The 17942-nt window shown below is 48.5% G+C and overlaps 1 protein-coding gene across 4 annotated transcripts in view; it reads left to right on the top strand.

Moving 5' to 3' along the window:
* Positions 1-17942, top strand: part of MIDEAS (mitotic deacetylase associated SANT domain protein) — a 733716-nt gene that overhangs the window by 613796 nt on the left and 101978 nt on the right. For all 4 annotated transcript variants that reach the window (XM_078659668.1, XM_078659669.1, XM_078659670.1 and 1 more), the window contains one exon: positions 5236-5378. In XM_078659668.1, coding sequence (XP_078515794.1) covers positions 5236-5378 — 143 coding nt within the window. The remainder of the gene's footprint in view (positions 1-5235; positions 5379-17942) is intronic.

Below are 17942 nucleotides of genomic sequence, written 5' to 3'. Positions count from 1 at the left end.
AGGGCCAAGGGCATGGCGGAACTGAAGATACCGAAAGAATTGGGACCTAGACAGACTATATTCGGAACTAAGGTCCTGAAAGGACTTAAGTGTAGTTCCGTTAAGGACATTACCGAGGGACGAGATCCCGATCGCGTCCCAGTTGCTAAACCCGGACAAGGAGGCCAGCGCTGGCAGTAGGCCGTTGTGCCACAGCGGCGTCTCGGCCGTCAGCCTGCCCCACCACCCCATACGGTGCAAAGCCTGCCGCCAGATCGCGAAGACCACCTGAGTGACCCTTGGCAAAGCCCTCCTCCGTCTGGCCGAGTACAGCAGGGTGTGGAGTGTGGCACCTCCCATCAATGAATGTTCCAGTGCATAGGCCGGATCACTACGGTCCCCATACCACCACTCGTTGAGCACTAGGAGATGGGAGGCCTGGTAATACGATAGTAGATCCGCGGACGCCAAGCCGCCACAGTAGGTAGAGAGAAAGCAGGTACGCAGTGCCACCCTAGAGGCACCCCCGGCCCACAGAAATCTACCCAGTACCGAGCTGACACTGCGGAACCATTGCGGGTCGATTTTATATGGGTGATTCTGTAGTTGGTAGAGGAGCCGAGGCAGGGCCACCATTTTGAATATGGCCGACCGGCCATAGATATTAAGGGGCATACGCGTCCAGGTCTTAACGTCCATCTGGACCCTGTCCCACACCGGCTGGACGTTCCGATCCCATGCCGCGGTAGTAGAGGCTGAGAGGAAAACGCCCAGATACTTCATGCCATCGACCGCCACCTGAAGGGACGCAGCCCACTGGCAGCTCACCGAGGCTCCCCCCAATACCCACAGGGTTGACTTGCGAGGGTTAAGAAAGAGCCCCGACGCCTGACCGAACTCCCGCATTATCTCAAGAACACGAGGTCCCGTACGGTGTAGGTCAGTCAGAAAGAAGAGCACATCATCCGCATACAAGGCAATGCTGTCTGAGTGGTCCGTCCCCCACACGAAACCCCGATAGAGCGCGTCCTGGCGTACCCGGGCGGCCATAGGTTCCATAGCCAGCGCGAAGAGGTACGGGGAGAGGGGGCACCCCTGACGAGTGCCCCTGGCCACAGGAAACCGCGCAGAGATCGCCCCAGAAACACGCACCGAGGCAGTGACATTAGTATAGAGTAACTTCACATAGGAGATGAAGACAGGACCCAAGTTCAGTAGTGGCAGAAGGGCAAAGAGGTAGGTCCAGCTGACTGAGTCAAAGGCACTATCTATGTCAGCCAACAACAGTGCCGCCTGGTCCCCGGTCGTCCCAATCGCGTCAATCGCTGCCTGCGCCAGCCGAATGTTGTCGCGTCGCCCGGCGCGGCATAAATCCCGCCTGGTCTGGGTGAACAAGGGCCGAGATGTGTGGAAGCAGGCGATTCGCAAGCGCCTTGGCCAGGAGTTTGGCCTCAAAATTAATAAGGGAGATGGGGCGGTACGACTCGTGGCGCTCAGGGGGTCTGCCCGGCTTTTGAAACACCACAATTTCGGCGTGTCGCCAGTCTGGGGGGAGGCTACCCCGCTCCCGAGCTAGTTCCAGTGCCCGCCTGTAATGCGGCCCGAGCTGTAGGTGGAATTTCCGGTAGAATTCGCTGGGGAACCCGCTGGGCCCAGTCGCTTTACCCACATTAAGTTGACCCAGTGCTTCACCCAGTTCTTCAGCTGTCAGGGGGAGATCTAGGGCATCATGGACATCATCAGGTACCGCTTGTGGGCGGACCGCCGTGAGGTAAGCCTCAATGCAGTCGGGAGAGGCTCTCACGAGAGGTATACTGATGCTCGTAGTAGCGCGCAAAGGTCGCCGCAAGGATCGAGGGGTCCGTAATTGCCACCCCCGCATCGTCGACCAGCCCCGGCAGGGTGATCGGGTGGAAAGTCTGCTGACACAGCCGGTGGAGCATGGTGCAAGACTTGTCGCCCCACTGGTATACTCTACTACGTGTAGCCAGCCATGCCTGGCGGGCCTCATCTAACAAGACCGAGGAGTAAGACTGTTGCGCTTGTAGAAGCAGCCGCAGCCTCACATCATCGGCCGCCTCCCTATGTCGTGCCTCCCGCCTTTCCACACGTTCCGCAGCAGTAGCAATACATTCTTGTCGGGTCCGGCGAGCAGAAGCGCACCAGGCAATATCGACACTCCTCAGGGCAGGTTTCATGGCCTCCCATACCGTCACCGCATCAACCCCCTCGGTAAGATTGTCCTGCCAATAGTGGGCGATCGCGCCGCGCAGATGCCGGGAGTAGCCCGGTTGCTGCAGGTGCCACGTAGACATCTGCCATCTGAACGGTTGGCGCGCTTTACAAAGGTCAATCTGAACCGCCACAGGGGAGTGGTCGGACAGCCCGCGAGGTCGGATCGCCGCCCCCTTCACCCTGTCAAGGAAGGCCCCCGGTACAAACACACAATCCAAGCGCGAGAGGGAGCCATGCACAGCAGACACATAGGTGTATTCTCGTCGCTCTGCATGAAGATGCCTCCACACATCCACCCATCCAAGACCATCAATCATTGCACTCAGCTTCGTAGGGGAGGCCACAGCCGCAACCCCTCGCCCCCTCTTCCTGTCTAAAGTCATATCTAACACATCGTTCCAGTCACCACCAATCACAGCCAGGGAACGGGGAAGCTCGGCCCACAAGGCAAACAGCCGCTCCGCAAGGGCCCACTGCAGCGGGGGGGGGGGGGCATACACACTACCAAATATTACAGGCTCCACACCAATCTTCCCCTGTACAAACACAAACCGGCCCTGAGGATCGAGCCATTGACGCTCATGAGTATAGGCTAATCGTTTGTGGACCAGGATGGCCACCCCCCTCGAACCCCGAGCAAACCCGGCATGAAACACCTGGTCGAAGCCAAACCTCTGCAGACTCAGTGCTTTAGTACCCAGCATGTGCGTTTCTTGGAGAAGGAGCACATCAGCCAAGTCCCTCTTTGCCCAGCGAAGCACAGCCCCCCGTTTGATCTTGTCCAGGAGCCCCCGGACATTCCAGCTCAATATACGCATAAGAGTACCAGACGGCACAAGTCGTGGAGCATCAGCCATTGTCACGATGGGTCTGTTCCTGTAATCCCCGTAACCCGACCCAGACTCCCAACCCTCCAGCTGCCAACATCAGAAGAAACACGTGCACCCCGTAGAACACAACCCTGACCCCCACTACCCCGCTAAACCCGACTCAACCCACCAGAGACCAAACACCCCAGTACCCCCCTCCCCCACCCCTCAATGAACAATGAAGTATCTGTCGCGGTATACGGTACTTCAGGCCCAAAACACAGCGCCCAAAGCCAGCCATACCAATGGATCCCAAACCAGTCCCCCCCCGAACTAAACAGACACGCTCCCAGAACCACCCCCCCAGTCCCAACAGAAGGAGGCAGCCCATAGTACGTGCCCCGAACCCCATCAAACATATGGCAAAGTCACAAGCAAAGCACCACCGGGAGGCACCAGACCACAAGGGCCCAAGTACACGCCAAAGAAGAAGCCAATACTGCACCAGCCAATGTCCGTTCCACCGACCAGGGCTCAGCAGCCGCAGTGCACAGTCACAGATGCAGGCGATCAGCGGATAATCCTAGCGAATGGTGATCAGGGGTCTTTGCCAGATTGATCCGTATCGGGCTGTGTGTCCCCCAGAAGGGGATCCCGGGACAAGGACCTCCGCCGGGAGCGGGACTTGCGGTGCCGTTTTCCTTTGCCTGACGAGTCGCTCCGGTCCTGTGATGAGCCACGCGACGACCCGGAGTGCAACCCCGGCTGGACATGCGGTCGAAGTCTGACCGCCTCATCGGTCCAGTTGAAGACGGCCTCCGGTGTATCAAAGAAAAGAGTCTTGGAGTTGAAGATCACCCGGAGGCGAGCAGGATAGAGCAGCGAGTATTGAATCTTCAGGCCACGCAACTTGGCCTTAGCCGCCAGGAAGGAGTGCCTCTGCTGGTGGACCAGTTTGGTATAGTCTGGGAATATCATGATCTTGTGGTTGTCGTAAAGCAGAGTGTCTTTAAGCCGTGCCTCCCGGAGGATAACGTCCCGGTCATGGAAGTTGAGGAACCTGGCAATGATCGGGCGAGGCCGCTCCCCGGCCGGCGGTTTCTGCGTCAGGGCGCGGTGTGCACGCTCCACCACGAAGCAGCGCGACAGGGTGTCCGGGGGTAGCCAGCCCTCCAGCCATCGGGATAGGAAGGCATCCATGGGCCCTTTCTCGCAGTCCTCCGGAAAGCCAACAAAACGTAGGTTGTTTCGCCGCGCCCGCCCTTCGGCATCCTCCACCCGAAGTGCCCTAATGGCTTTTTTTGATGGTTCCCTTCTCCCGAAGGGCTGTTGCTTTATTTCCGCTCATGAGTTATCTTATTCAGTTTTGCTTATACATTTCACCTTAACATTACGTTTTCGGAATCCGTTTTCCTTGATCTCAAGTGTGCTTTCGGTAACTCCCCTCTTTGTGGGAGGAAATGAGTTGTCATAAGAGAATGTGGTTACAGCACACATTTTCTTCACTGGTTAGGACTTCGGGCACCTCATGTGATGTACCAGAAGCTCACAGTTGTGTATGCCGCTGAACAAATAGCTTAGGAACATTGTGTGAAAGCAGACAATAGACTTGTACAGTAGTAGGGCTGTCCCAGTGGACTCAAAGGTATGTCCAGCCTCGACTCTGAGCATTAGCGGTGGGCTAAGGCTTGGCACAGGTCTTAGTGACTCTGCGTGCAGCTGCCCTGGTGTGTCTCCTGCATGTCTTGTGAGTCTAGCTGTGCAAAATATGAAATCTGTCTAGAGACTGAGATGGGTGCATATCAAAGGCATTTTTGCATGTATATGAACCGTGTTGCAAACAGCCCTCTGTCCTATCTTTGCGGACCTGATTGTGTAACCAGCAGGTATTGGGCGGTAATGATGACTTCTAATCTACCCTTGTTTCTTAACATTGCCTGCTTCTTTGGAGGCCACCTGTGACCCCATACTAAAATAAGAGGCACACTTCCTCTTCATTTAAGTACTCTAGGATGTATTTTAATATTGAAGTATGTATGTGCATCACATAATTACATTTCCTCAAAAAGTATTTTTGAAAGGTTGCAGTGGTAGTTGTATGCAAACCTGTGATACAACCTTTGGGAATTCAGGCACTGATCTAGTAATACTGCCAGAATGAGTTGGCTGTTGGCATTACCTCCTAGTTTGATAATGGTTCTTGTTTCTGCAGACGGATAAATGTGGGTTCCCGATTTCAGGCAGAAATCCCAGAGCTCTGTGACCGATGTAAAGCAGATGAAGACGATCCTATGGCAGATGTGGTATGGCAGCCTTGGGGAGACATGGAGAGTAACCAGACTACTCAGGAGAAAGGTGAGGCTAGAGGAACTTGGTGACCAATGCATTTTGAGAACAAGGCTTGAGAGAGAACTAACTAAGTGATAATGAATTGTCAAAATTGTAACTACACAGTAGGTGCCAGCCAACAGGATGGTTAGCAATGCTATGAGACAGAGGATCCATCCACTTTCTGTAGGGTGGCGCTCTATCCCACGACACGCTACTTACAACTGCGGTTTCTGTGAAAATATGGCACAAACTTAACAAATAAATAGGCTGGGGTAAAATACGGACACCCAAGATGCCTCTATGAACTGGCACGAGACTCAAAAGGGGTGAAAAAACTAGCTGCTGTTAAGAAGTGGGACATTATTGGAATCTCTTCACTGGCTGAGGTCTGGGAGGTGAAGGCATGTTCTCATTTGCACATTTTCAGACAGCTTAAAATGTAAGTGAACCTCAGGCCTTTCAAAACCTCCAATTTAAACACACCATCTGGGCTTGCATGGGGATTACGCAGAAATAATAGTAGGGTCACCCCTAGAAATAAGGCTGTTGAAAACTTAGCTGGGGGGGGGGGGGGGGTTGGTCGGGGGTTCGGGGCAGGCAATGTCCCAGGCATATGTCATTCTAATAAACAACAGCAGAGCTAACAAGTCTAAGATATAGATGGATCCAAGAAGTGGACAAATTGGAAGAGGACAAATGGCAGGAGACTCTTCCCTTCCCTACTCCAATATCAGTCGAGACTCGCTTCACACTAGTCCAACATAAAATCCTGTGGTGTTCATATTATACTGTTGAACTTGTTCATAAATTAGGTAGGGCTGCAGGTGGTGCATGTTTGTTGGGAGGTGAAGAACTTTCTCTAAGCTCTCTAGTGACTGTCCATTGATCCAAGATTATTGTGAACAGATGGACATCTGAAATCCGCTGTTGGACTGGGCATAGCAATTAATCGATACATTATACTCTGGGGCTTGGCAGACCTACATATGTATGAAATAGTTTCTTACCTGTAAATCTACTCCTCTCGTAGGTGAATTTCTATTATAGCCATAAGTAGTGAATAGACCCCTTGAAGCAAAGAGATTCTAAGACAGGCCTGTCCCACTTGAGCGACTGCTCTAGCATTAGAGTCTAGGCAGTTAGATTTGGTAAATATATGGACAGAGATCCACGTGGCTGCTTTGCAAATATCCTGAAATTGGATATTCCTCAATAAAGCAGCAATAGCCGATTTAACTCTAGTGGATTGTGCTTTAGAGTTCGCTGATAGTCTTGTTAGCTTTTTGGTAGCACAATAGGATGCAGGAAACTATCCATCTTGAGAAGTATTGCTTGGAAGGGGCTGGACCGGAATATAGTTGATAAACAATTGGTTCGATCTGCGAATGTCCCTTGTCTTATCGAGAGAGATTTAAAAAAAACTCCTCACATCCAGGGAATGAAGACTTCTTTCAGCTGGAATAGAGAAATTCTGAAAGAATGTCAGCAAGGAGATGGTTTGATTGACATAAAAGTCCAAAATATTTTTGGGGAGGAATTTCGGGTGAGTCCTCGTGACCACTTTTCTTGAGTGGGAGATTCTGGATGGTTCATGAGAACAAAGCGCTAGGATCTCGCTACCCAGCAAGTAAATGTTATTGCACAAGGAAGGCTGTCTTCCAAAAAAGTTGTTGTAGAGAGGCTTTGTGCATAAGCTCAAAGGGATTCTGCATGTTTCATGAAAGTACTATGCTAAGCTCCAAGGGAGGAGAAGGGTGCCAAATAGAAGGGAAAATCTTCTTTAACTCTTCCAGAAAGTCCTTGATTACTGGGATTTTGAAAAAAGGTTTATGAAGGAGATTTTCTGTAAGCAGTTAGAGCAGCCAGGTGAACCTTTACAGAAGAGAATTGCAAGCCAGATTTCGCCAAATGGAGTAAGTATGGAAGAATGACATCTTCCTGGCATGATGTAGGCTCTACGTTCTTAGAGGAACACCATATGCAAAATCTCTTCCATTTGAAGGCATGTGCATAACGTTTTGAAGGCTGCTTATGCTCTTTGAGAATGTCCATGAAGTCTTGCAGCATATTGAAGTGTTTGTACAGCACTTGCTCAGGAGCTCTGCTTCCAAATTCAAAGAGCAGTGATTGGGCTGTACCATCTGGAATCCGAACTTCGCTAGCAGGTCTGGCCTGCATTGCAGCTTGAGATGTGGATGGACACACCAGTGAAGGAGGTCTGTGAACCACCATTGACCTGGCCACTCCAGAACTATTAGGATTGTCTTGGTTCTTGATTGGGACAACTTGATGAGGACTGTTGGGATCAGGGGAATTGCCGGAAAAGCGTAGAGGAATTTGCCAGACCACTTGATCCATAGGGCATTCCCCAGTGTCCCTGGCTGGAAGTACCTTCGAGGCAAAGCTTCTGCATTTTCTGTTTTCTGTGGTGGCGAACAAGTTAATGGCCGGAGTTTTCCATCGCTGAAAGATGTTTTGAACAATGTTGTCATTTAAGACCCACTTGTGGTTTTCTTGCAGGAGTCGGCTTGAGAATTTTAGACACCCAATTGTGAGTTGTGAACGTGAGGTCCCTGGCTAGAAGCCATTTCCAGATCGTCTGGGCCTTGTGTGATAAGGGCCTGGGTCTCATCCCTCACTGCTTGTTGAGGTAGTACATGGTTGTTTTATTGTCTGCCTGAAGAAGCAGGGAGTGGGATCTGAACAACGGATGAATCGATTCAGCGCCAGATGGACTGCGCGCAGCTCAAGGAGATTGATATGGTATGTCGATTCTCTCTAAGAGTACTTGTTCATGATTTGGAGCTGATCCATGTGGGCTCCCTATCCCAGTAGTGAGGCGTCCTTGATTATAGTTTAAGGAGGGCTCTCCTGATGAAATGTCATCCCTGGAAGTAGATTGTTTGAAGAGCACCACCATTTCAGGGACAGCTTATCATGAAGGGATAGTTGTATTATGTCTTCCCAATTGCCCGTCTGTTGATCCCACTGGTCCTTGAGACATTCCTGCAGAGGTTGCGTGTGGAGACAGGCATTCAGTGTGAGAAAAATGCAGGAGACATTTAAGCCAAAGAGGAGGATACTATTCTCTTCGTTGAGTGATAGGCTTTCATGAGATCTCTCCTCCTCTGTAAGTGTCTCTCCTCCAAAGGAGGTGTCAATGGGAACTCCCAGATAATGTCAAGTTTGAACCGTGACAGAGGTCGACTTGTTGTTGACATGAAGGCGTAACCTTTGTAGGAGATTCCATGTCCAATTGTAATGAAGCTGAGCTTCCTGAGACGTGGATGCTTTGATTAGCCAATCGTCTAGGTATGAGATGATGAATATTTTGTGTTAACTGAGATGGGCAGCAACTGCTGCCATGCACTTGGAGAATGTCCTGGGTGCTCACTTCAGGCCAAATGGAAGTACTTGGTACTGATAATGACCCTGCCCCACTACGTCTTGAAGGTTGATGGTGTACTTGGGGATAAATATGGTATAATGCTAGCATCTGGAACTTTTCTCACGGAATCCACTTGTTTGCTGTTTTGAGTTTGCGAATGTGCCTGAATTTGTTTCTTCTTGACGAGAAAGTACCTGGAATAAATACCTGCACCTCGTTGTTGGTGAGGAACAGGTTCCACCACCTGCTTTTGTAAGAGGATGTTGATCTCTGATCACAACAGCGGGAGCTGGAAACTGAAAGATTTCTGAGGTATGGCTGGTGAAGGACTGGTGAACCTGAGACAGTATCCATTACAAACAATATTCAGAACCCAGGCGTCTTGTGTTATGGTTTGCCACTCTGCCAGATAATATTGGATGTTTCCCTCTACCAGAGATCGAGTAAGTAATGATTCAGGGTTTTGACCCGGATGGTTGCTTGCCTCCTTGAGCGGGCAGCTGGGTAGATCTCCCTCTAAGCTGCTTTCTTTAGTATGGTTTATAGGGTTGTTTTTGCTGATGTTGTTGTGCACCGCTTTGAAGGCGCCCCTGATACCAGTGTGGGGTTTGAACCCTCTGGGAATAGAAGCGGCGTTGGTAGGGTCAGAAAGGTTTTCTCTGCTCCCTGAGTCTCTCTAAGCCGGCTGCCTTTAGAGTGTCCATCTGTGCCATCTCATCATAGTTATGGCGTCCAAAGAGTGCCAGAGAATGGAAGATTTAATATCCTCTGCTGCGTTTCTGACTTGAAGGATGTAAGATGGAGACAAGAGTGCCTTCTAAGAATGACACAGACCGTACTCCTGCGCAGCTAATTGGGAAGTATCTGATGCAGCACTAATAACTTGAATAGATATCATTAATCCTTCATTTAGGAATTCCATGAAGTTTTCTCTTATCTCTAGGGAGATGTTCCCCCAAACTGGTGCATGGATTCGCACAGCGCACTGTCATATCTGCCGAGAAGAGCAGTGGCACTGGCTGCTTTAATATCGGTTGCTTCCGTACTGCACACTTTATGACCCACGTACTTTAACTTCTGACTCTGATTATCGGGGGACACTGTAGAAGAGTGAGTAGTGAGATGTTGCTACTTTGCTGCTACTACACTCACCATGTATAGTGTAGGATCTGTTCAGAGGAAAGCTGGATCTTGCTCCAGAGGGCAATATTTATTTTGAAGCCTGGATGAAGCTGGCTTAACTGAGGCTGGTGTCAGGAAGAGGTCTATTGCGGGTTCAAGGAGACCTGGCTGTAGAGGCAGCAAAGGCTGTGATGCTGAACTGTGTTGTAGAGTCTTGCAAATGACTGCCATTCATGTTGGAGTCGACATAGGAATGTTAAGTTTTGTTGCCCCATCAAGAGGACCTCTTGGAATGTGGTGACATCATCCACCAGTGATGTGGGGCGGTGGAGAGTCTGAAAGCGTTAGAGAGTATCATCCAGTAAAAGTGGAAGATCTGTCCATATGATGTCTTGACCGAGATTTTCGTGGAGAATGATGATTATGGCGGGAGCGCCTAGAAGAGGTAGAAGAGCACCTAGGGCTGCGACAATAATGCCTAGAATGATGGCATGATCTGGGCTGAGATCTGGGTCTTGAAGTGACCAGTAACGGTGGAGTTAAAGCTAGTGTTGGAGGAAGTGGAGTTGGAGGCGTGGGTGGAGGAGGCAGTGCTGGAGGAGGGGGAGGTGGTGTAGGAGAAGGTTTGGACCCCTGAAGAATGGGAGTATGTTTTAGAGTATTCTGAATGGAGGGAGGAGGAGGAGTAGGTATGCCTCCTGTAGCCTAGACGACGTAAATAGAATTCTCGATGTCAACCATCATCAGCCTGCTTGTCAACAGTGATCGGTGGCTTCTCGACGTCTGTCTTCGCCGGTGCCTAGACGCCTGTCTTTGCCGGTGCCTAGACGCCTGTCTTTGCCGGTGCCTAGACGCCTGTCTTTGCCGGTGCCTAGGCGCCTGTCTTTGCCGGTGCCTAGACGCCTGTCTTTGCCGGTGCCTAGACGCCTGTCTTTGCCGGTGCCTAGACGCCTGTCTTTGCCGGTGCCTAGACGCCTGTCTTTGCCGGTGCCTAGACGCCTGTCTTTGCCGGTGCCTAGACGCCTGTCTTTGCCGGTGCCTAGACGCCGATCTGGATCTCGACAGCGACCGTCTTGATGGTCTCTAGGGGCTATTTAGTGCTTATGACTATAAATGGAAATTCTACGAGAGAATAGATGTTATTGGCTAATTAGGGCTTCTCCGCACCCAAGCGAGTGATGACTAGAAATTGGCAAGGTCTGTCATGCCCATGCTAGCGGCATGCAAGGGAGATGTATGCAAGGGTTGGAGAGTCCCCTGGAAATTTGAAAATGTATAGGCATACTGGCAGAAACAAGCCAGTGTTGGCTGATTTAAATGAGGCGGTCAAGTGCATTATCTACTACCGTAGTATTGAGACCAGTGAGCCTGTGTCCGATCAGTGTAATGGGCCAGTATTTAGCAAACGTGTTGGGTTGTTATGTGTCAATATCTACCTGCTTGGCTAAGTGTTGCAGACTTGTATGCATAATAAAGCTGAACTGGTAATACAATGACTTTATTATTAGAATTTGCACTCGTTAATAAATCGTGACAATTGTTTCTATAAATATAAATGTAATCAAAACACAAAATAATCTTTTAAAAAGTAGAAGTACACATGGTTAGCACGTGCTAGATATGTCCTGTGCTTGCCGGTCCGAAAGACACTGATCATCCCGAAGCAAGCGGACTCTGAACCTCAGACTAGTACATTTTAAGAGGCCTCTTGCCCCAGCTTGTGACCTATCTTGCCAACTTGGAGATGGCAGGGGGCGGAGGATCTGGGGTCTTTGTCACACAGATGTGGTCAGACTTTCCCTTGTTCTGGGAATCACCCTCCAGATTATCCTATGTGTTGTCCGTGTTGGATGGACTAACAAGTTGTTCTTTGCTTACTGTTTATGGTAGGGATTGGCTTAAAGACTGCACTCACTCTAATATAAAGACAGTTGTGCACTCTGGGCATGCTGTGCTCACCTGTTCCCTCAACATGAGTGCATGGCTATGAGAGTAATCGTATTCAAAGCAAGAATTCTTGTTGTCCACTTTGTTCACAATAAAGCTTTAGTGCCGGAAGCGGCATCACAGTGTTTGGTAAAGACATAATGAATTCACATGCTGTAGCAAATGAGAGGCTAATAAACGCAACTGTATTGTCTGTTTTTGTCTTTGTGATATAACCATCTGTCTGACATTTTCAACAAAATAGATAATTCGACAGGCGCCACATAAACAAATAGAACACTGGGATTTTTCAGCATCTTGCTCTGCAATGTAGTCAGTATTTTTGCCATTAAACTTAAAATGTTACATTATCTACATGTACTTAATTTTTTTCGTTTTTGTGTACGATTAGAAGGCATCCAGCTAGTACATTTGAGGCAGTCAGTGGTCTCCCAGTGCCGCTTTATTTCACTTGAGTCTGCATATTATCTGTTCAAACAGAAGGTGGTGAGGGGGCGGCTTTCGCACTAAACACTCTGAACTGTTTTGTGATTTCACAGTGTTTGAAGCAGCAGTGACCGCCTTTGCTTTACAGTGAAAGCCCAGGCATAGTATTGTGTACTCCCAGTTTCTCTTCCCGGGGGGCTAACATCAAGGAAAGCTCAGGAAGGGTTGAACTCCACCTGACTGCATGCCCCCTGCAGCTTCTCAAATTGATAACACCCCTGGTTTCCAGGGAAGGTCATTTTAAATGTTTAACATTTGATTTGTTATATTTTTTTGTGACTATTGTTGGCTTCTTTTATTGTGTTGATCTCAGTCTGTGTGCTGTGTTTAATTTTCTTAAGGGTACCGTTATTGTGAGAACGACAAATCCTAAGACCTCAGGGGGTTGCTACAATAATTCTAAACCCGAGGAGTTCTAATACACAAATACATCGTAAGGCAGCACACTGTCCTTGAGGAAAACACCCCAAACTCCTTGTAGAAACTCACTGTTTTATCAGTGAGACTACACCTTCTGCATCTGTGGCATGGCTGGAGTTTTGTGTTTCTGACTGAGGGATACGGGGGAGGGGGCAGGTTTAGGAAAGGCGGTGTTACAAGAGGTAGCAAATGATTAATTCACATAACGCAACAGAATAAAACAGACTTGAAATGCACAATCCAGAGAAAATACAGGACGGTAACAGGGAGGATATGGTCAATAAAAATAGAATAGTAATAATGGCCTTATTGACTTTAAAATGGTACCTTGAAATGTGCAGAGTGGCAGGTGAACCGTTCCCATTGGTGAATTAGCGAGGAGGGCTGGTAAGTGTTTCAGCACCCTCAAAACTACTGGGACACAGCTGGAATCAAGTCAAACCCAGGGGATTACTATTGGATTTGTTTAAATCTGCATGCTTATATATCTTAGGAAGGACCCTCAGATCCGAAGTAGTTTGACTGGCACAGCCTCAGATGATTCCAGAATCACTAGTTAAAACTGCAGACCTCAAGAAGCAGTGTAAAAGAAAAACACTGGGGGCGTGGCCAAGATCGCTCCTCCTCCAAGCAAAGCCTCTTGTAGCAGTGGACCTGGGGTTTTCAGGCGGCTCAACACCGAGCAGGACTCTAATCTGACTTCTCTGGGCGAGGTTTGAGTGCTCTGCAAGGCGCTTCTGCCCTGCAGCCAACAAGCAGGTGATGGCGCCCTGTGAGCCATGGCGCATAAGATCGCAGAAACCGCGGCAGGCAGGGATTATTATTTTTTATTTGATCTTTTGTTATTTATATTCTTTATATGAATCTTAAGTATACTTTTGGTAACTTAATTCAATTAAAGTTTTTTTATGTATATAGCTGTTGATTCATTTATCTAATGTAAAAATGCACAATCCTAGGACATTTATACACAAACATACAATTTGAATACAAACAATTACATAAAATGTCTAACAGGACAACATAAGAGATGGAGAAGGTAAATTGTCAAAAAAGATTTCCAAGGTGCCTGTTCCTCCCAGCAGTTGTGAACTACAGTGCTGGCCCCGGCTCACTTTACCAGCAAAGATGCCGGGTTGGACACTGTCACCGGCAGAACTGCAGCTGTGAATGCCCAGAATTACCTCTACAGGAGACCTACAATATGGCAGAGGGCCAAGAAGAGTGCAACCTAAAATACATGCTCACACTTGCATTGAGCGTGTCCGGTGATGATGACCAGCACTTCCAGTGGGGCCCTGTCACAGCGGCTGAAGGCAACAACGAAGAGCCTCTGGCAAGGCCATTTTTGGAGTCCCTCTTCTCTTTCCTACGTGAAGACCTTCAGTCTGTGAAGTGAGAGTTGTCGGATCTGCAAGAGGTCTGACAAAAGCTAGAGGCGGTTGGGAGCAACGAAAGCTTGGGGTGAGGAGCTTGAGTATTTGCATCAAAATGGTTTGTGCCTCTAGGACCAGCAAACTGCCATGCTGGCTCACTCAGAAGACCTGGAGAACTGCTCACGCAGTTACAACATCTACATACGAGGAGCGCGGACTGGAGCAGAAGGATCGGACATAACGGCATACATGCAGCCCCTCTTCTGCTAGATCCTCAACGCTGATGGGAAGACACCCATACAGCTCGACCGAACGAATAGAGTGGTACATGCGAATGAGGGCAGGTAGCGCCCTTCGGACATCTTAACCTGTGTACACGACTTCCAACTCAAAGAAAATATCTTGCAAGAGGTGCTCACCCCTGTTAAAATCTGGGGCCATAAACTTGCGCTGTACTACAGCCTCTCGAGCAAGACACCCCACAAACACTTAGAATTTAGACCAGTCACAAAACTCCTCTGAACCAAAGATTTATTGTTCAGCTGAGGTCATCAATTTCTCATTATCTCTCACCTGGAGAACAAACTTCACCAAGTTAGAATACTGGTAGAAGCGCAGTGCCTCCTGAACATCCCAGACGACGCAGCTAAAGAATCCCCCTAGTGTCCCCCAGAGATCTGCTGGAGTACGACCACCTCAGTCATGAAATTCCTACAGGACCTGCTCCCGAATCCCAAAATCATTGCTCTTAAACTGTAGGCAGTAGACGACTGCCTCATAGGAGACACCGATCAAGGAGAAGCAAGCCAACTCCGAGCCTCGGGTTGGTATAGTTTACGGGGCCTTGCAACCCCCCTCCCCAACTTGGAGCTGGCGGTGCCGGAGGAGCTCGGGTCTTTTTTTACGCAGTTAAATGTGGTCAGACTTGCCCTCGCTCCGAGAATTAACCTCCAAACTATTTGTTAGTGTCTACTGGACTAACAAGTTGTTCATCGGTTACAGATTATGGTTGGGATTGGCATAAGGCTTGTACTCACTCTTAACACAGAGACAATTAGGGACTCTGGACATGCTGCGCACTCCGTTCCATGCACTTCCACACTCTGTGGCCTAGCTGAAGAACGCCAACCCCGCTTGGAGTGAAAACAGCTAAACCCCTGACCGTGCCCAGAGGGAAGATGGCTACACGCACCCATTCACACTCATGCACATGTAAACCTCAAGGTAATTCGCTTCAGTGTGTGTGGCCTTTTTTTTAATAGTCCTGATTAATTTTTTTTTAATGTAACAAACTGAAAACAGTAGCAAGCTGTTTACGATCACATTACCATACATGTGGTAAGATCAAAGTAAAACTGAATAAAGAAATAGGATAGCATCAGAAACACCATTATTACAGGATTTTGTAGGAGCATATTGTGTGTGTATAGATACTACATAAGTGGTAGCGTATCAATAATAATAGAGGGGTGGGCTGGATTCTAAGCAGTAGAGCCATGTTCAAGGGTACAAAGATATTCATGGAGGGGTTGCAAAATATCCTTCGGCCATGATGTGAGTGGTTGAAAAAGAGCGCAGTCTTTACTAACGCTGTCACGCTTTTAAGCCAGTCTGAAGGGGTGGTAATCTGTTACTTCCGCCAATGAAGTGCAATTTCCCTTTCAGCTAATAAAGCTAAAGAAGTTAGTCTGTGTGTAGATCGTAGTATGCCCTAGTGTATCCTAACAGAGCAGTCAGAGGATCCAGTGTGATCTCACTGTCATTCATGGCGAAGATTTATGTGAAGACAGAAGCCCAATATGTAGAGATCATCAGGCACGTCCATGTGAGATGTACGAAGCCCGCTTCCAGGGAGTGGCATTTTGGGCAGCGGTTAGACCTAGTTGGGTCAAATTTCGTACTGTCCAACGGGGAGAGGTAGCTAGGATGGCTGAATTTAAAATGCAGGAGCTTATGCCTGTGATTAATCGAGATGCCCTGAATCTGTGAACAGCAGTAAGACCATATCATGCCTGTCCGCACCTTCCTTACACATGATGTAGTATCCAGCTTTATGGTAAGACATGGACAGCATAGTCTAGAAGTCATACGGTCACCTTCACCATCTGCCGCAACAAGCATTAAGGTAGAGAAATCCGCAGAGGATAATGGATATGAGGGAAGGAGGGACAGATCCATATATGACCCATTTTGCAAGTGAGGGTCAGCAGGGGGTTGAACAACATGGCCAATCGGGGAAAAGATCCCGCAAAGTAAATACATTGTGATGTTGAAGTGTCTGTTGCACTAATTTTTCCCGCGTAAGTGGGAGCCACGAATAATCGTAGAGTGGGAGGAGAAATAAAGGGGGCCTTGACCCAATGTCTGTCGTAGTCTGCACCATGCCCAACAGGTTTGAACATCAATAGCATCTAGTGGGATGCCCTTCAGCAGCCTATTGGAGAGCAAGAGGCCATGTAGTTGATCCCGCTCGGGGAGGCCATGTAGTTGATCCCGCTCGGGCCTCAAATAAGGAATGCAGGCATTAGGGTGGTACCAACTGTGAGTGTATTGATACAGGATATCAAAGGATAGTGAAGTTGAAGGCCTGGTACACCAAGAACTCCACAGGCATAAGGGAGGGCGACGGTATCCCAGCAGACATGGGGGAAACCTCCTGCCCAGATCAAGCGTAAAAGGAGGCTACATAATGATTTAAAAAAAGCCAATGATAGTTGGATAGATATGTTTAAGAAAAGGTACAGGAAACTGGGTTGCATGACCATCTTAATAATAGCCACATGCCCAGCCAGAGATCGAGGGAGTTTAACCCAGCGTTCTACCTGGGTAAATAGATCAGCCAGTGGCAGGCCATAGTTCAGTTGTATTGAATCCACATTTCGAATCCACATTTGTATAGCGCGAACAATCACCCGTAAGGGTCTCCAGGCGTAAGGGTCTCCAGGCGCTGGGGGCCGTTGGGAAGATTAAGCAAGCTATTGCGCAGAGTCACATGGTGCTGGGCTAACCTGCCGCCGGCGCTGGGGATCGAACTGTGATCACCAGATTCCAGCGTCAGTAGCCCTGGCCACGGCGCCACACCTCTCCCCCAGTTGTATAATTTGGTCCTTGTCTCTGGATCCGTATGCCAAGATGATTGGTACCATCCACAGCCCATTATAAAGGGTATTCTGCAGGAGGCAACTGTTCAGAGCCTGTTAACAGAAATAGTCTGATTTTGATACAATTGATCTGACGTCCAGAAAGATTACCGTAACAAATGATTTCCTCCATGAGATGGAGGGAGGTGTCTGACGGGGGCGAATAAATAACATATTACCTACATATAAAGAAAGCAGTGAAGGACCATTAGTAAGCTATAAATCAGGGTGCGCATGCTAGTCTTGCAAATATCGAACTAGGGTGACCTTGGCTATAACAACAAGCATTTGCAATGCAATAGGTCTCGCAATTGCGAGATTTTTAGCTATTGGCATTCTAAATGGTAATGCCTTTTATTTACGGTTTTAAAAAAACCTGCAACAATAACAGGCATTGTAATTTTTACAATACCAAAAGGTAAAAGTTTCGAAAATGTGAGACCTTTCGCATTGCAAATGCTTGTTTATCAAAACCTCGAGGTAGGGATTAACCCTTCAGATACAGTTGCGTTTAGTAACAAAAAAGCAGGGGGAAGGCATGTAATGCTGATCGATACCGCCCATTTAATAAGGCCGGTTAGAACAGTACTCGATGTAAACTTTTATTGGAAGACAAAAAATATCTAGACCAAAATGCAAGAAGAAATGGCTTCGTCGATGCTTGTTTAAACTTTCTTAGTCACTGTTTGACCAGTAGATGCTATGCAGT

This window comes from Lissotriton helveticus, chromosome 9, assembly GCF_964261635.1.
Source record: "Lissotriton helveticus chromosome 9, aLisHel1.1, whole genome shotgun sequence".
NCBI classification, from domain to species: domain Eukaryota; kingdom Metazoa; phylum Chordata; class Amphibia; order Caudata; family Salamandridae; genus Lissotriton; species Lissotriton helveticus.
This window is presented reverse-complemented; position numbering and strand designations above follow the sequence as displayed.